Below are 18,144 nucleotides of genomic sequence, written 5' to 3' on the forward strand. Positions count from 1 at the left end.
TATCTTGAAGGCAATAGATTTTTTCCAAGAATCGAACATACTGTCAATGTCACAGTAAAGTCATATTTCCATTCATGTTGTTTAAATAATAATAAACGAGTTTCTTGAAACTTGAAATACGGGTATCCAGTCACCTGGTGGTTTCTTTCAAGAAGTAAAAATTTGTAGCATTTGTAAAAGTAGTTCCAAATCGCAATTTCAAAGCGTCTTTAAAATTTCTTTTCCTCTGGAAATTTATTTGTATCATGGCTACCACAAGCGTGGACTACAGCGATTTCTTGCTTGTTTTCAAAGCTTTACAACTGAAAGAAAATGACCCAAATGGAACGATTTGCCCTTGCGGGCTTGAAAAAGAGGATACTGCTTTTTCAAAAGATAAAGAAGAAGATATTAAAAAAATTATTGATTCTGTTAATAGTTTACGAGTGTCTCTTATGGCTGATCCTTTTCAAATAGAAATTATAATGGTACCAAAAAGGAGTGATTATATTTCATCAACTAAAGGGAAAAACTTGTTTCGAAGAGAAAGGATTAAGTTGCAAAAGATTTTTCACGAAATGTCACCTTACAAGAGATTAGTTTGGTGTGGCCGCCTTCTAATTGAATTCCACGAAGAAAGCCAATGCTGTCGGTATTTATCGTCTGCTCTGAAGTTTTATGTAAAAGCAATTGAAAACGTAGAAAGCACTCGCTTTTACACTAGCCTTCCTGTTGATATGAAAGTTCAAGAACTTTTAAGGCTTTCAACTAAATTTCGCGTTCACCAGAGTGTATTCCTCGAACTTTTGAGATTGATAAGCACACCTGGATATTATTATAGATCGGTTCAGACTATCGATGATGTTTTATTGTTAGAAGATATATTTAAAACAGCAAACGAACTTAAAGTAGATATATTGGTATTATGGAAAAAAGTAGACAGCCTATCTTACCATTTATTTAAATGTTTTATGTATATTAAAGTGGAAACTTTTATTCCATTTATCAAATTTGGAAAGACAGAGTGCATATCAATAAGGAGTGTTGGATATTTGGTGTCATCATTGGACAGGTAATTATTATTATTTTTCAATTTAATTATTCTCTGTTTATTAAACTATTTTTCTTAATCTCAAATTGTGTTAAAGTATGAAATTGAGAAATATTCTGTAGATAGTTTTTAGTGCCATTTACTTTTTTTCATATCATGTGCAGAACTCTAAAAATAGTCCAAAAATGTGGAAAACTGATTAATTTACAACTGTCCGCGTAATCACCGAATATCGAAATAATTGTTTTTTATTTTTTCGCAAAAAGTCTTTAATCATAGGATAAACTTGCTTTTTTTTCTATTACAGTATTTAAAAAATTGTAATTAAAATAAGGAAAAAAATCAAATATATATTTTTTTTTTTTGCTTTGTTTTACAGGCTATCGGCATAATTTCTATCAATTATATTATTCATGTGAAATCAATTTTATTATTAATTGTACTCAAATTAAATAATCTTTCGGTTCCACTGATGTTAGCTTGCAGGGTCTGCAAAAAAAACAAACAAAAAAACGGACAAACGATTTCCAAGAGAACTTTTTTGAAAAATAAATAATCTAAAATAATAATAATAATACATTTACTAATAAATAAATTTAATTGAAAATAAATAACAAAATTTAAATTTGATTAGCAATTTTAACTAGAAATAATTTTTGAGCCTGTAATAGATTTGCATTCAACCAATAATTAATTTATTTTATTAATTTGGTTGTTATTATTAAGAAATCATTTATTATTTATAAAATAATTAATTACTATTAAATAATTTCTCTATAAAGAAAAGGAAATAGAAGATTTAAAAATGTATCATTATGCTTTTTTTTTCCAATAACAATATGCGGAATAAATTACTAAAAAGATTTGAACTTGTATCCGCATTTCTCAGCGAACTTTAAAGTTCAAGATAAAGTTACCACAAATTTAAAAATTACTAATTATTTTTCTCCGATAACTTTGACATTTTATAATATTTCTTTCGCGAAAATGGTAATTCGGTTAATATAGTCAATTTGATTTCTGCATACGCCAAGAAGTAATAGACTAAAAGTTGCTGCCGACTTGCAAATTCAACTGCTTTAAATAAAATCTAACTTTAAGACTGGTATAGATGAAAAAACGAGGAAAAATTTATTTTTCGCAGCAAATTCACATCTGCTAATTAGCTTTTTTACAAAGTCAGTGTTCTACCAAGGGAGGTTTAATCATTTAGGGCTATAAAAAAATTGGAAGCCGCTGCTTCAGAGAATTAAAATTTTAGTAAACTTTACAGAAAAGAAAGAAAAAAACCGAGCATCTTAAGAGCTATTGGTCTGATTATCAGTTATTAGAGCTATTGGTCAGTTTTTAGAAATATGAATAACAGGTATTATAGGTATTTTAAGAATATAATCTATTATATTTTTATATAACAAGTATTCTTATAATAGGTATTATAATTTTAGAAACTTATTTTTTAAACTTTTAGAAACTTACTTTTTTCCAACAAATTCGGATTTATCCCCAATATGGGAGGTAGACAAAGTTTTAAAAAGCTGGGTTTTATAGTTTAACTGCTATAGCGCTCCAAAATTTTTTTACCCCCGTTTCACAACTTATCTTTTAAATTATTGGATAAAATAAAATAATTCGTTCACGAAAAGTAATAAGCCTTTGGCCCTGAGGCAAATATGTAATATAGAGCCGCGATGGATAGAGCGTTCCCCAGTGAAGAGTGCAAAAGCTTGTATAACAATTTTTCTGTCAAAAATTTCATTTATCAATTTTTTTCTTTTGTGATTGCTATTTCTTTTTATTCTTACTGACTTCAGGGAGGTAATCCCAATAAATCTATCACCCACCTTAAGTATAACAAGACTACCTTAATTAAAAAGATTGGGTTTATCTCTTATATCTGAATTATTTTTTTGGCATTTTTCTATTAATTAACTCCCCTAAAATGTCTACTCAATTTTATATGTTCAATTTGAGACATCAAGTCTGTGTAAAATTCTGTTAAATAGAAATGAAAAAAATTCTAATTGTGAGCAATTTCAACGCGAATTGAAACATATTGAGAAATTCGCAGATTTTGGAAGAAAAGAGGACAGTTTCGAGGAAATTCGGGCCGCGACAGACCTGCAGCCCTAAAATCATAACTTTCAAAATTATTTAAAATTGATGCTTGAATATAATTGGTAAGTGTTATGCAATTGCAGTGCGAATAAAATTATAATTAAAATCAACTGCAGTTGTAGCTGCATAATAGTAAAATAAATAAAACCTGGAAAAAAAATCTTTTTTTTTATTGAAATTTTGATTAATTTGAGTAAAAATTATTTTAAAATTTGTGAAAATAATTGCGGCATTTGTGAAAAAGAGATTAAGGAGTCTTCTTTGAGCATATCAGGAAAATTATTAATTTTTTGTTGCATTTTTTATTTTGCTTTAGAAAAAAAACTTTATATAAGGGGATTTACAAGTCTTAACATAAACATTACTTATACCAATCCTCCACCTTTGCCAGGAAAAAGAAGCAAATAATAAAACACCTCCACCATTAGATGCTTACATAGTATTTCAATGGCCTCCCATTCTCTTTTTCATTGTGATTTTAAATTTTGACCACGTTTTGACGTAGAAGACAAAGTAACAGCCACAAAATTAGAAAAAAAATTCTAGATAATAATTATAATAACGAGTTATAACTTTGAAAAGGCTATATATTTGGAACCTGAAGCGGTAATTGTTAAAACTAGATAACTTATAAAATAGTATGTAGTATTTTTATTTTATTTTTCTTCCGAATAAAAGCGGAAGATATTTATCTTGTTTTTGTTCATAGATTTTAAGAATTAAATTGAATTGAGCCAGGAATATTTATTACAGCAGTCCAGGCAGGCGTTGAACACGTGTTCGTGTGATCGGGTGTTCAAATCCAACAGACCGATGAATCCCAGAGTAATTAATAGTGACTACTGAACGCTAAATTCTTTTGGAGTCGCAAAGTCCTCCAAGTTAACAAAACAAATCAATACATCTGTAATATTTATTCATCTATCAAGCCTGCAGGTTGCGTTATTCAATAGTGATAGCCTGTCCGTTGAAATTGTAATAATTTTCCAAATGTCTCTTTTTTATATATTTATTAAACAGAACAATAGGAACACTAAACATAAACACAAATAAACATGAAAATTTTCTGATTGTGCCGATCCCAGGAGATGTTTATCCGGCCAGTTCAAGATTCATTCTGATTGAATTCTCCCTCGGTTAGGGAAGACGCCTAGTGGAAATCCCTTTTGTGGGGATTTAACCTTATTCGTGGCTCGAGCTGCCGCAACATCTGGGGATACTGATCCAAGAGCTCCCTAGTCTTCTGGATAGATAGGGATCAAAATTATAACGTTACGGAGTGGAACATTAGTACACGTAAACTCAAATTTAGGTAAGCTCTTAAGAAACGGTTATAAATTAAAGTACTGGACAGCAAATCAGGATTAATAAATAACTATATGAAATTTTGACCACTTTCTGACATAAACAAAGTAACAGACAAAACTAAAAAAAAAAAAAAAATACCACATAAAAAATATTAATTAATATAACGAGTTATGACTTTGGAAATGCCATATTTGGAACCTAAAACGGTATTTGTCAACCTTAATAACTTACAAAATAAGATGTAGCATTAATATTTTTATTTATTTATTTTCTCAAAAGAAAAAAAAATCGGAAGAAATTCATCTTGTTTTTCTTCATAAAATTTAAGATAAAAGTTGAATTGAGCAAGGAATATTTAATACATCAGGCCTGGCAGGCGTTGAACACGTGTTCGTGAGAACGGGAGTTCAAATCCAACAGACTGATGAATCCCCGTGTATTAAATGGTGACTGGTGCATGCTAAATTCTCTCGGAGTCACAAAGTCCTCCAAGTTAACAAAGAAAATCAATATATCTGGTCGTACTGATCCAGGAGTTCCCTAGTCGTCTGGATTGGGTTCAAAATTACAAGGTTACGGAGTTGAACATTGGTAGACGTAAACCCATATTTGGGTCTGCTGATCAACGACGGTTATATATCAAAATACTTTACAGCAAATCAGGATTAATAAATAGCTACTACGTATAAGCTATTTTGTAATTAATTATATTCTTTTCATTAATTATATTTATTAACAATATTCTTTGTACTTAAATATCTTAAAAGGAAATAATGATAAGCCACACTTTCAAATTGTGCTGTTATCAGGTGGAAGTTCTAGAAATTTGAAAAGTTTTATCTAGAAATTATGCTAATGGACTGTTTGATGTGAAAATATCTATTTCGGACAACTGTGGCTTATCATTATATTGCACCAACCCTAATATTTTACTGCTTTTAAACAAAAAAATTTTTTCCTCTTACAGTTGTGCTGTGTCAGTAACAGTGAACAATGACTATAGATACAACTCCGCAACATTCCGCTCTCTGCAAACTCTGCGTTTGTTTTTTCTAGCAAATTCCGAAGACTATAATCCAACTACAGGATCCTACGCACTGAAGTTATTTTGGAATAGTATAACAGAACCATTCCTGTGTCAGGAGGAGTTTAAAAAGGGTGTCATAGCAATTGAACCATTTGAAGGGCATTATGATCTGGATGTCGTAACTGCAGCATGGAGTTGGTATGAATATCATGTGTTGGAAAACGTCATCTCACCCAGAGGACCAAGATCTCTGGCCCATCTTTCAAGGTGTTCCGTTCGTAGGCAACTGGCGACATGTCTTCAGCTTCCGTGTGGTGTTGACCAGCTTGATGTTCCGATGATTCTAAAGGATTATATTCTTTTGGAACATTGAAAGCCTTTTACCAGTACAGAGCTGAAAAAGATGTGTAATTTCGATGAATAAATTTCATTTTAATAAGTAAATTGCAATTGTTAATTGTACATAGTTTTGACTCAACACCTAAGACAAACTTTCCCAATTTTTCCTCGAAAATTATTAAAACTCAACACTACATTTTTGCTATACAAACAATTAAATTTTCCTTTTGTAGAAGGTATGTTAGCTATAACATTTTGTCGGAAATAAATTTTCCAAACACGAATGTTATATTTGTAGGTTTTATAATACAGAGCATCGCTTCTATAAAAAGTATAATTAGAAGTGATTTTTTGCACACGAGCAGGGAAGTATTGTACACTTAAATGTATATATAATATGATTCTATTAGTAAAATAATAGAATCACATTAGACTTTTGAACCTAATGTTGCGATGGTGTGTAGAAAATGTAATAATAATAAGATTCGATTCTTAGGTCAAAAATATTAACAGTAAAATTATTACAAAAAAAATATTAACAAATATCAAAAATATTAACAAAAAAAAAGTACCTTTAAAGCGTTTAAAAATATTTAAAAAAAAATTTCTAATAGAAAAAAATCACTTTTTCTCCCCTCTCCGTGTTGAAAGTTTATTATATTAATATATATGAATAAAACTATCAAAATAGAAAAACACTTTAAAAGATTTCATATAATCATTGAACTCAATTATTGATTTTATTAGCCTCCATGAAGGATTTTCTGCACAATTTTAAACATATTCAGTACTGAATTCCTCATTATACTTTTAAATTACTAATTATTTTATTCAAATGTACAAAAAATTAATTTAATTTCAAAATTACAATTAGTTAAAATCAACAAAAGATTAGTATTTGTAATTTTTTTCAGTATTTCTTTTAATTAAATATTTAAAAAATTTATTCAATAATTCTGAAATAAAAAATGTAATCAGTATTGTAGCTAAAAAATTTTCCTGGAGTAAATTATTAATATATGGTTAGTAATATATTCATCATGTTTAACAAATTTGAGATGATAGAATATTTAATTTCAATTATTTTTAAGTCAAATGATAAAAGAGATAAATTACAATCACATACGATTTCCTACGGCATTTGCTGAATGTTAAAATAGTGAAAAGCCTTTCAATTCATACTTTTTTTAAAAAAAATCTACCTAAAAAATAAGTCTTTAATCATAACTCAAGAGTATAAAAAATAATAAGAAAACCAATAAAATAAAACTATAACAAAAAGACTAGAATATTTTATAATATTAATGGGTAGTCCCTCAGTCACAAAATCTCGCGTTTAAAAAAGCTCTACTAATTCAAATGAATAACAAGTTATATAAAATGAGCAAAAATTTTAAGTCAATTCCTGCTTGGGTAAAGAAAAGAAAAATTTTATATTAGTTACTTTTTATTAAACAATTACAATACTTTCTTTCATTAAAAAATAAAATTAATTAATTAAATTAAAGAATTAACAATTGAAAATGATATTTTAAATGAGTTTTAAATCAAATGCTGAATGAATTGAAAATGTTATTTTAGAGCACTGATGTTATTTTTAAAATATGTGAAAAACTGAATTGGTTATAGTAAACTTTAAAACAGTGACTAACGCTTTTATAACTCCAGAAACGCTATTGCTAGTGTTCTGAAATTTGGAGAGCGGGTGCAAGTGAAAATTTCAGCGAAAAAAAAAAAAAGCGTACGAGAAATTTTATTAGTGCGTCTGGGAAAGGCGTTTAATTTAGTTCTTCTTTTGGAATTAGTATTGTGAATTGCTGCAAACTAAGCTGCAAAAAAAAATTTTTTTTTTCCAATTATTTAAGACATAAATCAGTGGCATTTGCTTGTTTACAGCTTTAATCAATTTTGAAAAAAATTCTTCACTGTGAGTTAACTGCATTATTTTAATTATTATTTATCATTTATTGAGTAATCTATGTTAGCGTAAAATTAAAGTGGACAGCATATAAGGCAACATCAGCGAATAAAATTATGTTTTGTTTATCGTTGTAATATCGCAAGCTATTTCCCTTTAAACAACATAGCAGTCTTTAAAAAAAAAAGTATAGTTGTCATAGAATCATTTTTGATAGTGAAAGTTTGTTTATTTCACGAAATATTCGCAAAATGACGATTCGTACTAATTCAATGATATTTCCTATCTCGTAATAGGTACGCTAACTCATCAGCTGGGATGGGGCTGTCTTTGGTCCTATCAAGTGATCATAGACACTTTATTATGCACAAACAACAATTTTAAAATTACAATGGAGGCTATTTGAAAGTTAAAGAGTCATTCTAGACTGAAGCTGGATCGAATACTGTAAAAAGTGTAAGTTTCAAATTGATATAGGAGCAAGTGTTAATATACACTTTAATAGATGAAGTTAAATCTTTACTTCAAAAATTAAGAAAGCTTACATTTAGATCAGATGCATTTACTTTATTTATGAATTATATTCGTCAATTTCGGAGTGCTGATAACCATCAGACGAATGCTTCAAGAAGAAGATCTTATATACCCAGTCATGTGACCATTCGTGGGTCTTGGTAGTTTTTATCTTCTTCGAGTGTAAGGACCCATTTGATACTCGATGGGGTTGACTTACTCGAAATAGAATGGTAAGGTCAGTTGCTAACATAAACAAAAGCCACCAAACCAATCAGGATCGAGGTACCCACATTACGTCACTTGAAGGTATTCCATTGCGGAAGAAAGAACAAAACTAAACCTGACAGTTATAAATAACTGTTACGGTAGACAGAAAAATGAGCATCGGAAAAAATATCTAAAGAAAGCACCGGAAAAAAGAGCACAAAAACACCTCATTAAGCACCATAATGGAAAAAGCACCTCAATAATTATTATATTATTTTAACGACTGATTCGTGTCATTAAATCCAAATTTAATGCATTAAATAACTATACGATTGTAATATGATGTTCCTTGAAAATATATTATATACAGTATTAATTTAAAGTTAACGAAAAGGAATATTCCTCACCTCATTATTCTAATTAACCAAATGATCAGGATTCTTAATAAATTTCAAAATCCTTTCAAATTTCAATAATTACACTTATTTCAATATTTCATCTATTAGGTATTTTTTTAAAAAAAAATTGTTTTAAATTCAAATATATTTCTGTGAATAATTCATTTTTGTGAATATTTTTATATCATCAAAAGATTTACCACCAGAGAAAACTACTTTGTAAACTATTTATAACAATATTAGTTTACATTATATTGTCGGGTAGGAAGAATCGGAATCAGTCTATTTATAGATATAGAGTAGATTCCCTATCTGGCCAAAAGTATCCGGGCACCCAAGTGGTGTGAACTTAGAGCGTTCTGAGACACATATTAATATGAAGTTGGCCCTCCTTATGAAAACCAGGGGCGACTTTCCATCAGTTTTTGATAGGTGGCAATAGGAATTGACTTGGCTGGCTACGTAATCTGAACTCTAATTCATCCCAAAGGTGCTCTATGGCATTTAAATCGGGGCTCTGAGAAAGCAAGTCCAATTTCTGAACACCCATTTTGTCAAACCACGTCTGTGAAAGCTAGCTTCGATGTGTGAATGGATCACTTATCCTGCTGGAAGAGAAATGAGCCTTTCCCGATGTATTGTCATTGAGTTGGAAGTGCAGTATTGACCAGAATGTGTCCACATGCATCTCAGAGTTCTTGTTTCCAACCACAGAAACTAACGGACTCTGGGTAAACAACGAGAAACACCCCCACACCATTACGCTTCCACCATAATAACAACTGGATGACCGGAAACTTTCGGCCAGATTATATATATATGGGTCATTCTCACGAAAACTGTCATTTTTCTGTTCATAAAATCCCAAAAAAGTAAAGTGAATAAAAAGCTCTGAAACTTTCTATATTAATAGAAATATGTAATGGCATTATAAAGAAAGTATATATCCTATAAATTATACTTAATATTTAAATTAATTAATTTTTTTAATAATTAATTTATAATTATTAATTTATAATAATTATTAATTTATAATAATTAATAATTGATTAATTAATTTAATAAATAAATTAATTAGTTTAATAAATCAATTTGTTAATTTATTTTTCAAATTAATTAATAAGTAAATTAATTATTTTCACTATTTAAAAAGTGAGGGACTGACACTAATAGTGAGGGAATGATATTTTATTTTAATACATGTTTTTATCTAAGTTACATCTACCTAAAGTTTGAAAATGATAACATACTAAGTATATCTAATATTTATTATAATTTAGTCTTATATATTTAATAGTTTTTACAGGTTTGCGAAATAAAATTGACTGGCACGATTGAACAAAAAAAATTTAATAATATACTCATCTTGAATCATTCCCTCACTTCAGCGTCATTCCCTCACTTTATACACTAGTGAGGGAATGACGAATTCAATAAAATTTAAAAATAACAGTTAGGCTTTATTAATTTCTGAAGTCAATCACACACAATTATATTCATACAAGAAAGCAACATATAATTATCCACTTTCTCGATGAAGTTGTATTTTATTTTACTCTAAAAAACGACATGAGAGAATGACAAATGTAAAAAATTTTACCTGGTTTGATTCATTCAAATTTATTCCACAGCAAAGCTTCTTTAAGTTGAAGATGGAAACATACTGCAATTTTGTTCTATGATGCCAGTTGTTAACTTCTGAAGTTTTTATTAAAATATTTTTATTCTAAGATGATTTCAGGTGATAAGAACATTGTTGTGAGGGAATGACGCGAAACACTGGGGACAAAGTTTAAAATAGTGCTGTGTTAATATTTTTATCAGAAATTAAATTTAAAATTTATTTTCTGAATTCTATATTTCAATATTCTCAAATAAAAAACACAAATTTGTAAAAAAAAATTTTTTATTTCAGAAACAATTTTTTTCTTTTTTTAAATCAGCAGTGGGGACAAGTGAGGGAATGACATATTGGTATATTTTTATTACCTAAAATTAATAAAAAATAAAAATTGATAATTTTATTTTTATTCTTTTGTTAGCTTGCATTCTGAAGGACACTTTCCCTGAAAAATTTTTTTTCGTAAGTTGTAAAACAAACATAAAATATACTGGGGACATGAAAATTACTGTTTTTGTGAGAATGACCCATATATATATATATATATATATATATATATATATATATATATATATATATATATATATATATATATATATATATATATACGGATACAGAAAATGATTTAAGAAAATGCTCTAGAAACTTCTAGAAGGTATAGAAATAATAAATAATAGCCTGAGTAATGTACAAAACAAAATTTTCTTCCAGCTGTGAAGATCTATTCAGATTATAACCATTCGGCTACGTTGGCACACGTCAATACGATTGTATTTACGATAAAAAAATAAAAAAACATATGTAAAGTAATAAAAATTCCGTTGACTCAAATTTAAAGTGAAATTATTAAATTATATAATTTCATTAAAAATTATCTGAATATGATCGAATAATTGTTCGGTTCAGTTCGTAACATTTATATAAAAGTTAATAAGATGATTTTTTCCGGGCTTTTTCTTTGGAAATTTTCCTTCTTTTTTCCTCCCATGTGATTCACTGTTACAAACTCACAGCCGCAACTCAGAGACACAATGTAATGACGCACGTCAATACGATTGTATTTACGATTAAAAAAAAATTACATATGTAAAATAATAAAAATTCCGTTGACTCAAATTTAAAGTGAAATTATTAAATTATATAATTTCATTAAAAATTATCTGAATATGATCGAAGAATTGTTCGGTTCAGTTCGTAACATTTATATACATAATAGTTAATAAGATGATTTTTTCCGGGCTTTTTCTTCGGAAATTTTCCTTCTTTTTTCCTCCCATATGATTCACTGTTACAAACTCACAGCCGCAACTCAGAGACACAATGTAATGACGCACGTCAATACGATTGTATTTACGATAAAAAAATTACATATGTAAAGTAATAAAAATTCCGTTGACTCAAATTTAAAGTGAAATTATTAAATTATGTAATTTCATTAAAAATTATCTGAATATGATCGAATAATTGTTCGGTTCAGTTCGTAACATTTATATAAAAGTTAATAAGATGATTTTTTCCGGGCTTTTTCTTTGGAAATTTTTCTTCTTTTTTCCTGCCATATGATTCACTGTTACAAACTCACAGCCGCAACTGTTATAAACAATAACATATTATGTGGTTTAACTGTATTATTTCATATGACGACAGATCTTACCATGGTAGAAAAGTCTACCAGTACAGAATCACGGTAAAAAGAACACCAAAAAAAGAGCATCAGAAGAAAAAGCTGCAAAAGAGTATCTCGTTAACTATTATATAAATGTAATGTCCGATTCGATTCAGGTTATTCAATTTTATTTACGTAATGAATTGTAAAATTAATAATAACGATTTGATCACATTAAATTCCACAATTGTAATCAATTGTGGAATTTAATGTCATCAAATCGTTATTCAATCATAATTAGATACTTTGCAAAAAGATATTTAAGACGCAAAGTTTAATCTGGGGTTGAATAGAAAGAATTTGTTAATACTTTACATACTTTTGGTTGTAAATACAATTATATAATAATATAATTGCTATAAATAGTTTCTCAATTAACAAAAGTTCATCAAGATACAAATTTTTGATGATATAAATTTTGTTTAAATTTGATTTTTATTAAAAATATTAGCAAAAATGATAAAATATTTCAGTCTAGTACAATGCGGTTTAGTTCCATCACAAAGTACTCCACGAAGGCAAATTTCTCCCTGTACTTAATCTAGAAGTACCCTTGTCTTTTGGCTTGGGTTCACAATTACAAGCCAACGGAATAAAACATAAGTAGTCGTAAACCCCAAAAAATGGATCGGATGTTCAATGAAGGTTATAAAATATAACCAAGCAAATAATTCATAATTTATTTAATATTTCAGTTGTTTGTATAAACTTAAGTGATAAAAAAACACGGAATAAATTATGAGAAGAATCATTTATAAAAAAATCCATCAACTAATATCAATCAACTATAAGGTTCAATTAGCCAATGAATAAAAACTTTTAAACTCTTTTTTTTTTCTTGAATTCAAAATAAAGTAACTAAATTCAAGTAAAAAGAGTTACATATTTCTGATAACTATTCTAAATTCTTACAAATCTTTTTTGAAAACCATAATTCAGTATATTTTATTCATTTTCAGCATGAGCATACACCCAAGAATAAATTTATAATTTAAAACATTTCCTTCTTCGCACTAAACACAAAACTATTATTTTTTTCTTGGTTATGATATTTAAAGCTGCTAATAGAGTTTCTTTTAAACGATGGGGTTCAGCCAAGAAAGCTCGATTGTTAGAGTTTCATATTTCAAATCGGAAAAAAAAAAATGGTAACCACTATTCTAGTATTCTTTCAAACAGAGTATTCGGGCAGGTGTTTCTTTCAAGCACTTATCTTATAGTGACTTACTAGATAGTTGAGGGGGGGTGGAGGGTAGAGCTGACCACTCATTTCATATCTTGAAGGCAATAGATTCCTTCTAAGAATCGAACACACTGTCAATGTCACACTAAAGTCATATTTCCATTCATGTGGTTCAAATAATAATAAACGACTTTCTTAAAACTTGAAATACGGGTATCCAGCCACCCGGTGGTTTCTTTCAAAAGGTAACAATTTGTAGCAATTGTAGAAGTAGTTCCAAATTGAAATTTCGAAGCGTGTTTGAAATTTATTTTCCTTTGGAAATTTATTTATATAATGGCTGCAACAAGCGTGGGTTATCGCGATTTCTCGCTTGTTTTAAAAGCGTTCCATCTGAAAAAAAATGCCCCAAATGGAATGATTTGCCGTTGCGGGCTCGAAAAAGAGGATACAGTTTTTTCTAAAAATGAGGAGAGATACATTGAAGAAAATATTGGTGGGTTGAGATTATTTTCCAGTGATTCTTTTCGAATAGAAACCATAATGGTACCAACATGTGATGACGACTTTTCATCAACTAAAATTTTGAGAAAACTTTTTCGTGGTGTTAGGTCACCTTACAAAAGTTTAATGTGGTGTGGCCGCCTTCTAATTGAATTCCACGAAGAAAACCAATGCAGTCGGTATTTATCGTCTGCTCTGAAGTTTTATATAAAAGCGATTGAAATCTACAAAGAGGCTCGCTATCTTTTACCTATCCGTCCTTTTAGTATGATAATGAAAGAACTTTTAAGGCTTTCATCTAAATTTCGCGTTCACCAGAGTGTATTTCTCGAACTTTTGAGATTACTTAGCACAGATCGATATTATTATCTGTCTGATTTTCTGACTGGCGATGAGGTTTGTGTGTTAGAAGATATATTTAGAGCAGCAAACGAACTTAAACTAGATATATTGGTGTTATGGGAAAAAGTAGACAGCGGATCTTACACTTCATTTAATTGGTTTATATATGAACACGCTGAATTTCTTATTCCATTAATCAAATTTGGAAAGATAGAGAACGTGTCAATAGAGAGTGGTTTTTGTTTGCAGTTTTCATTGTTCCTGTAAGTATTATTATTTTTCTATTTTATTATTTTCTGTCTGTTAAACTATTGTTCTTCATCTCAAATTGCTGAGAGTATGAAATTGTGAAATATTCTATAGATAATTTTTAGTACCGTTTATTATTTTTTTATATCAAATGCAAAAACCCTACAAATTGGCCAAAATCGTGGAAAACTGCTTAATTTACGGTTATCCACGTAATCACCAAATATCAGCAAAAGTGTTTTTTTTCCACAAAATGTCGTTATTTACCAGATACACATGTTTTTTTTATTACAGTATTTAAAATATTGTAATTAAAATTAAAAAAAACAATGAAACGTATTTTTAAAAATAAATAAATTCTGCTTTACTTGTTTTGCAGGTTATCCGCATAATTTCTATCAATTACTACTATTCATGTGAAATAAATTTTATTATTAACTATACTCGAATTAAGTAATCTTTCGACTTGACTGAAAAATCCATTTGCTTACAGGGTGTGGAAAAAAAACTGACAAATAATATTATTAATAAATTTATTTTGAATTTTATTCAAAAAATAAATTATCACAAAAAATAATAATAGTAGATTTACTAATAAGTAAATTTAATTGATTATAAGTAAGAAAATTTAAATTTTATTAACAAAGCAGCAGCCTTAAGCAGAGGTGCAAATGTTTATTGAAAGCAGTGGGCCGCAAGTCTTTAATCTCCATTCACTTTGAAGAAGCTTTAGAAACACCAAAAGGTGTTTTGCGGTGTTACTAAATTATTAAACAGGTGTAACTCGATCTAAATCTGTGGCTTAAATTTAATCGTGATGGTCACTCCCATTTTGTTTCGACGAGATAAGAGCAATCTTGAAGTACTAATTGTGTTACCTATTTTTCTTCCTTTATTTTTTGAATGAGAGTAACCTTTAGATTATCTATAGAAAGTCAAAGACCGTCTGCTGCTATGGAGACAAGAAATACCGCATTCTAAGGAGGAGAGCTTCTTTCACCTCTGATTTTCTTCCTCTCGACTCCCTGAATCAAAACCTGTCTTAAATAATGATCCGGCAGCCCTACATGAAATAGTTAAGCCTTGTAACCATAGTTACTGCCACCGCTCCAGACGAATGGCTAGGGGAGTTTTTTTACATAGACAAACTATAAAATTTATTCCTGATCAGACCCGAAAGCAATAATATTAATTCTTATTTCTGAATTTAAAATTTAATTTTTTATTTATTTATGCACTTTCTTTTCAAAAAAAAAAGTCGGAAGAAATTTATCTTGTTTTACTTTATAAAATTTAAGATAAAAGTTGAATTGAGTAAGGAATATTTAATACAGCAGGCCTGACAGGCGTTGAACACGTGTTCGTGTGAACAAGGGTTCAAATCCAACAGACCGATGAATTCCAGTGTATAAATGGTGAGTGGTGCATGCTAAATTCTCTAGGAGTCTCAAAGTCCTCCAAGTCAACAAAGCAAATCAATACATCGGGGAGGGCACTGATCCAGGAGTTCCCTAGTCTTCCGGATAGGGTTCAAAGTTACATGGTTACAGAGTTGAACATTGGTAGACGTAAACTCAAATATGGGTCGGCTGATCAACGATGGTTGTGAATTAAAATACTTTACTGCAGATCAGGATTAATAACGAACTACCATAAGATATTTTGTAATTAATTATATTCTTTTAATCAATTATATTTATTATATTCATTTATTATGTTTATTAATAATATTCTTTGCAATTTAAAAGATGACAAGAAAATAAAATAATAATAAGCCACACTTTCAAATTGTGCGTTATCAGGTGGAAGTTGAATAAATTTGAAAAAAATTTATCTAAAAAATTTTGCTAATGGACTGTTTGATGTGAAAATATCAATTTTTGACAACTGTAGCTTATCATTATATTTGCACCAACCCATTATATTTCAGTAATTTTTAATTATATTTTTTTCCTGTTACAGATTGTCTACGTCAACTGATTTTGACTTTGACTGTGAATACAACTCCACAACATTCCGCGCACTGCAAACTCTGCGTTTGTTTTTTCTAATAAAGTCCAAATTCATTAAACCAACTACCGGACCTTACGCACTGAAGTTATTGTGGAATAGTATAACAGAGCCATTCCTGTGTCAGGAAGAGTTCAAAAAGGGTGTCAAAGAATTCGAAGCATCTGATCGATTAACTGCAGCATGGGATTGGTATGCAAACCATGTGTTGGAAAACGTCATCTCACCCAGAGGACCAAGATCTCTGGCCCATCTTTCAAGGTGCTCCGTTCGTAGGCAGCTGGCGACATGCCTTCAGCTTCCGTGTGGTGTTGACCAGCTTGATGCTCCGAAGATTCTAAAAGATTATATTCTTTTGAAACGTTGAAAGCTTTTTACCTGTGCAGAGCTGAAAAAGCTGTGTAATTTCGAAGAATAAATTTCATTCTAATACGTAAATCGCAATTGTTAATTGTGCATTGTTTTGACTCAACACCAAAGATAAACCTTCTCCATTTTTCCTCGGAAATTATTAAAACTCCACGATACATTGCTGTACAAACAATGAAATTTTCCTTTCGTAGAAGATATGTTAGCTATAATATTTTGTAGGAAATAAATTTTCAAAACAGGAATGCTTTACTTGAAGGTTTTATAATACAGAGCATCGCTTGAATATAAAATATAGATAGAAGTGATTTTTTGCACATGAGCAGGGACGTATTGTACACTTAAATGTATGTAAAATCTGATTCTATTAGTAAAATAATAGAGTCAACCTAAAAATGCGATGGTGTGTAGAAAATGTAATAATAATGAGATTCGATTCTTAGGTCGAGAATATTAATAGTGAAACTTTCAACAGGGAGTGCAACCAAATTTTCAACAAAGAATAGGTACCTTTCTTAAGCACTTAAAATATATTTAGCACTTAAAAAAAAATTTTTTCTCATTAAAAAAATTTTTTTTTCTTTCCTCTCCGTGTTGAAAGTTTATCATTTTAATATGTATGTATAGAATTATCAAAATTGAGAAAAACCCTTTAAAACATTTTATTTCATCATTTGAAAATAAAAAGTTTCTGACAAAGAACTCAATTCTTGATTTTGCTAGCCAACATAAAAAATATTATGTACAGTATTAACTATATTCAATATTGAGTTCCGACTTCGAATATTAATTTTTTAAATTAAATAATTATTTTATTCAATTGAATAAAAAATTAATTTTATATTAAATTTGCGATGAGTTAAAATTTAAATAAAAATTTATAAATGACACACTCATCAAAAACATTTACAAGATGAGTATTTGTAGTTTTGTTCAGTATTTCTTTAATGAAATATTTAAAAAATTTATTCAATAATTCTGAAATAAGAAACACAATGAGTATTGTGCCTTTAAAAAAAAATTCTGGTGCAAATTATTAATATATGGTCCTTATTTTCATCATATTTAACAAATTTGAGAATATTATTTCTTTTCTCCAATGCCTACCTGTGTTAACATCCGTCAATGCAGGCATATACAGGGCGGTTTTGTTGGCCTCTCTTTCAGGGGCACCATATTAGGCGGGCCAACGTCGCTCCCACTGTGAGGACAGATAGTACAGAGAAGGAAAGAACATCCATGCCTTGCCCGGGATTCGAACCCAGAACCTTTCTGATGCAAGGACAGTTCTCTGCCCCCTACACAGGCCGGTTGGCAATTTGAGAATATCGAATATTTAATT

At 29.3% G+C, this 18,144-nt stretch overlaps 2 protein-coding genes across 2 annotated transcripts; both read left to right on the forward strand.

The window, feature by feature from the left end:
- Window positions 1-115: 115 nt before the first annotated feature.
- On the forward strand, window positions 116-5,924 carry LOC147802198 (uncharacterized). The gene is made up of 2 exons (XM_087153138.1): window positions 116-1,051; window positions 5,421-5,924. Exons 1-2 carry the CDS (start codon window positions 246-248, stop codon window positions 5,851-5,853), a joined length of 1,239 nt encoding a protein of 412 aa, XP_087009264.1. The 5' UTR covers window positions 116-245; the 3' UTR covers window positions 5,854-5,924.
- Window positions 5,925-13,484: 7,560 nt separating this feature from the next.
- LOC147802199 (uncharacterized) lies at window positions 13,485-16,871 on the forward strand. Its single transcript, XM_087153655.1, has 2 exons — window positions 13,485-14,437; window positions 16,386-16,871. The coding sequence occupies exons 1-2, from the start codon at window positions 13,665-13,667 to the stop codon at window positions 16,798-16,800; spliced, it is 1,188 nt and encodes a 395-aa protein (XP_087009781.1). The 5' UTR covers window positions 13,485-13,664; the 3' UTR covers window positions 16,801-16,871.
- The last annotated feature ends 1,273 nt before the right edge of the window (window positions 16,872-18,144 follow it).

Source organism: Parasteatoda tepidariorum, chromosome 10 (genome assembly GCF_982258835.1).
Source record: "Parasteatoda tepidariorum strain Cologne lab strain chromosome 10, Ptep-v5.0, whole genome shotgun sequence".
Classification (NCBI taxonomy): domain Eukaryota; kingdom Metazoa; phylum Arthropoda; class Arachnida; order Araneae; family Theridiidae; genus Parasteatoda; species Parasteatoda tepidariorum.

What these genes read in the sequence shown, in the direction of transcription:
- LOC147802198 (XM_087153138.1), top strand. Translation starts at nt 246, where the DNA reads ATGGCTACCACAAGCGTGGACTACAGCGATTTCTTGCTTGTTTTCAAA. An exon ending in TTGGTGTCATCATTGGACAG is followed by an intron (nt 1,052 to 5,420) that starts GTAATTATTATT and finishes TTCCTCTTACAG; the next exon opens with TTGTGCTGTGTCAGTAACAG.
- LOC147802199 (XM_087153655.1), top strand. Translation starts at nt 13,665, where the DNA reads ATGGCTGCAACAAGCGTGGGTTATCGCGATTTCTCGCTTGTTTTAAAA. An exon ending in TTGCAGTTTTCATTGTTCCT is followed by an intron (nt 14,438 to 16,385) that starts GTAAGTATTATT and finishes TTCCTGTTACAG; the next exon opens with ATTGTCTACGTCAACTGATT.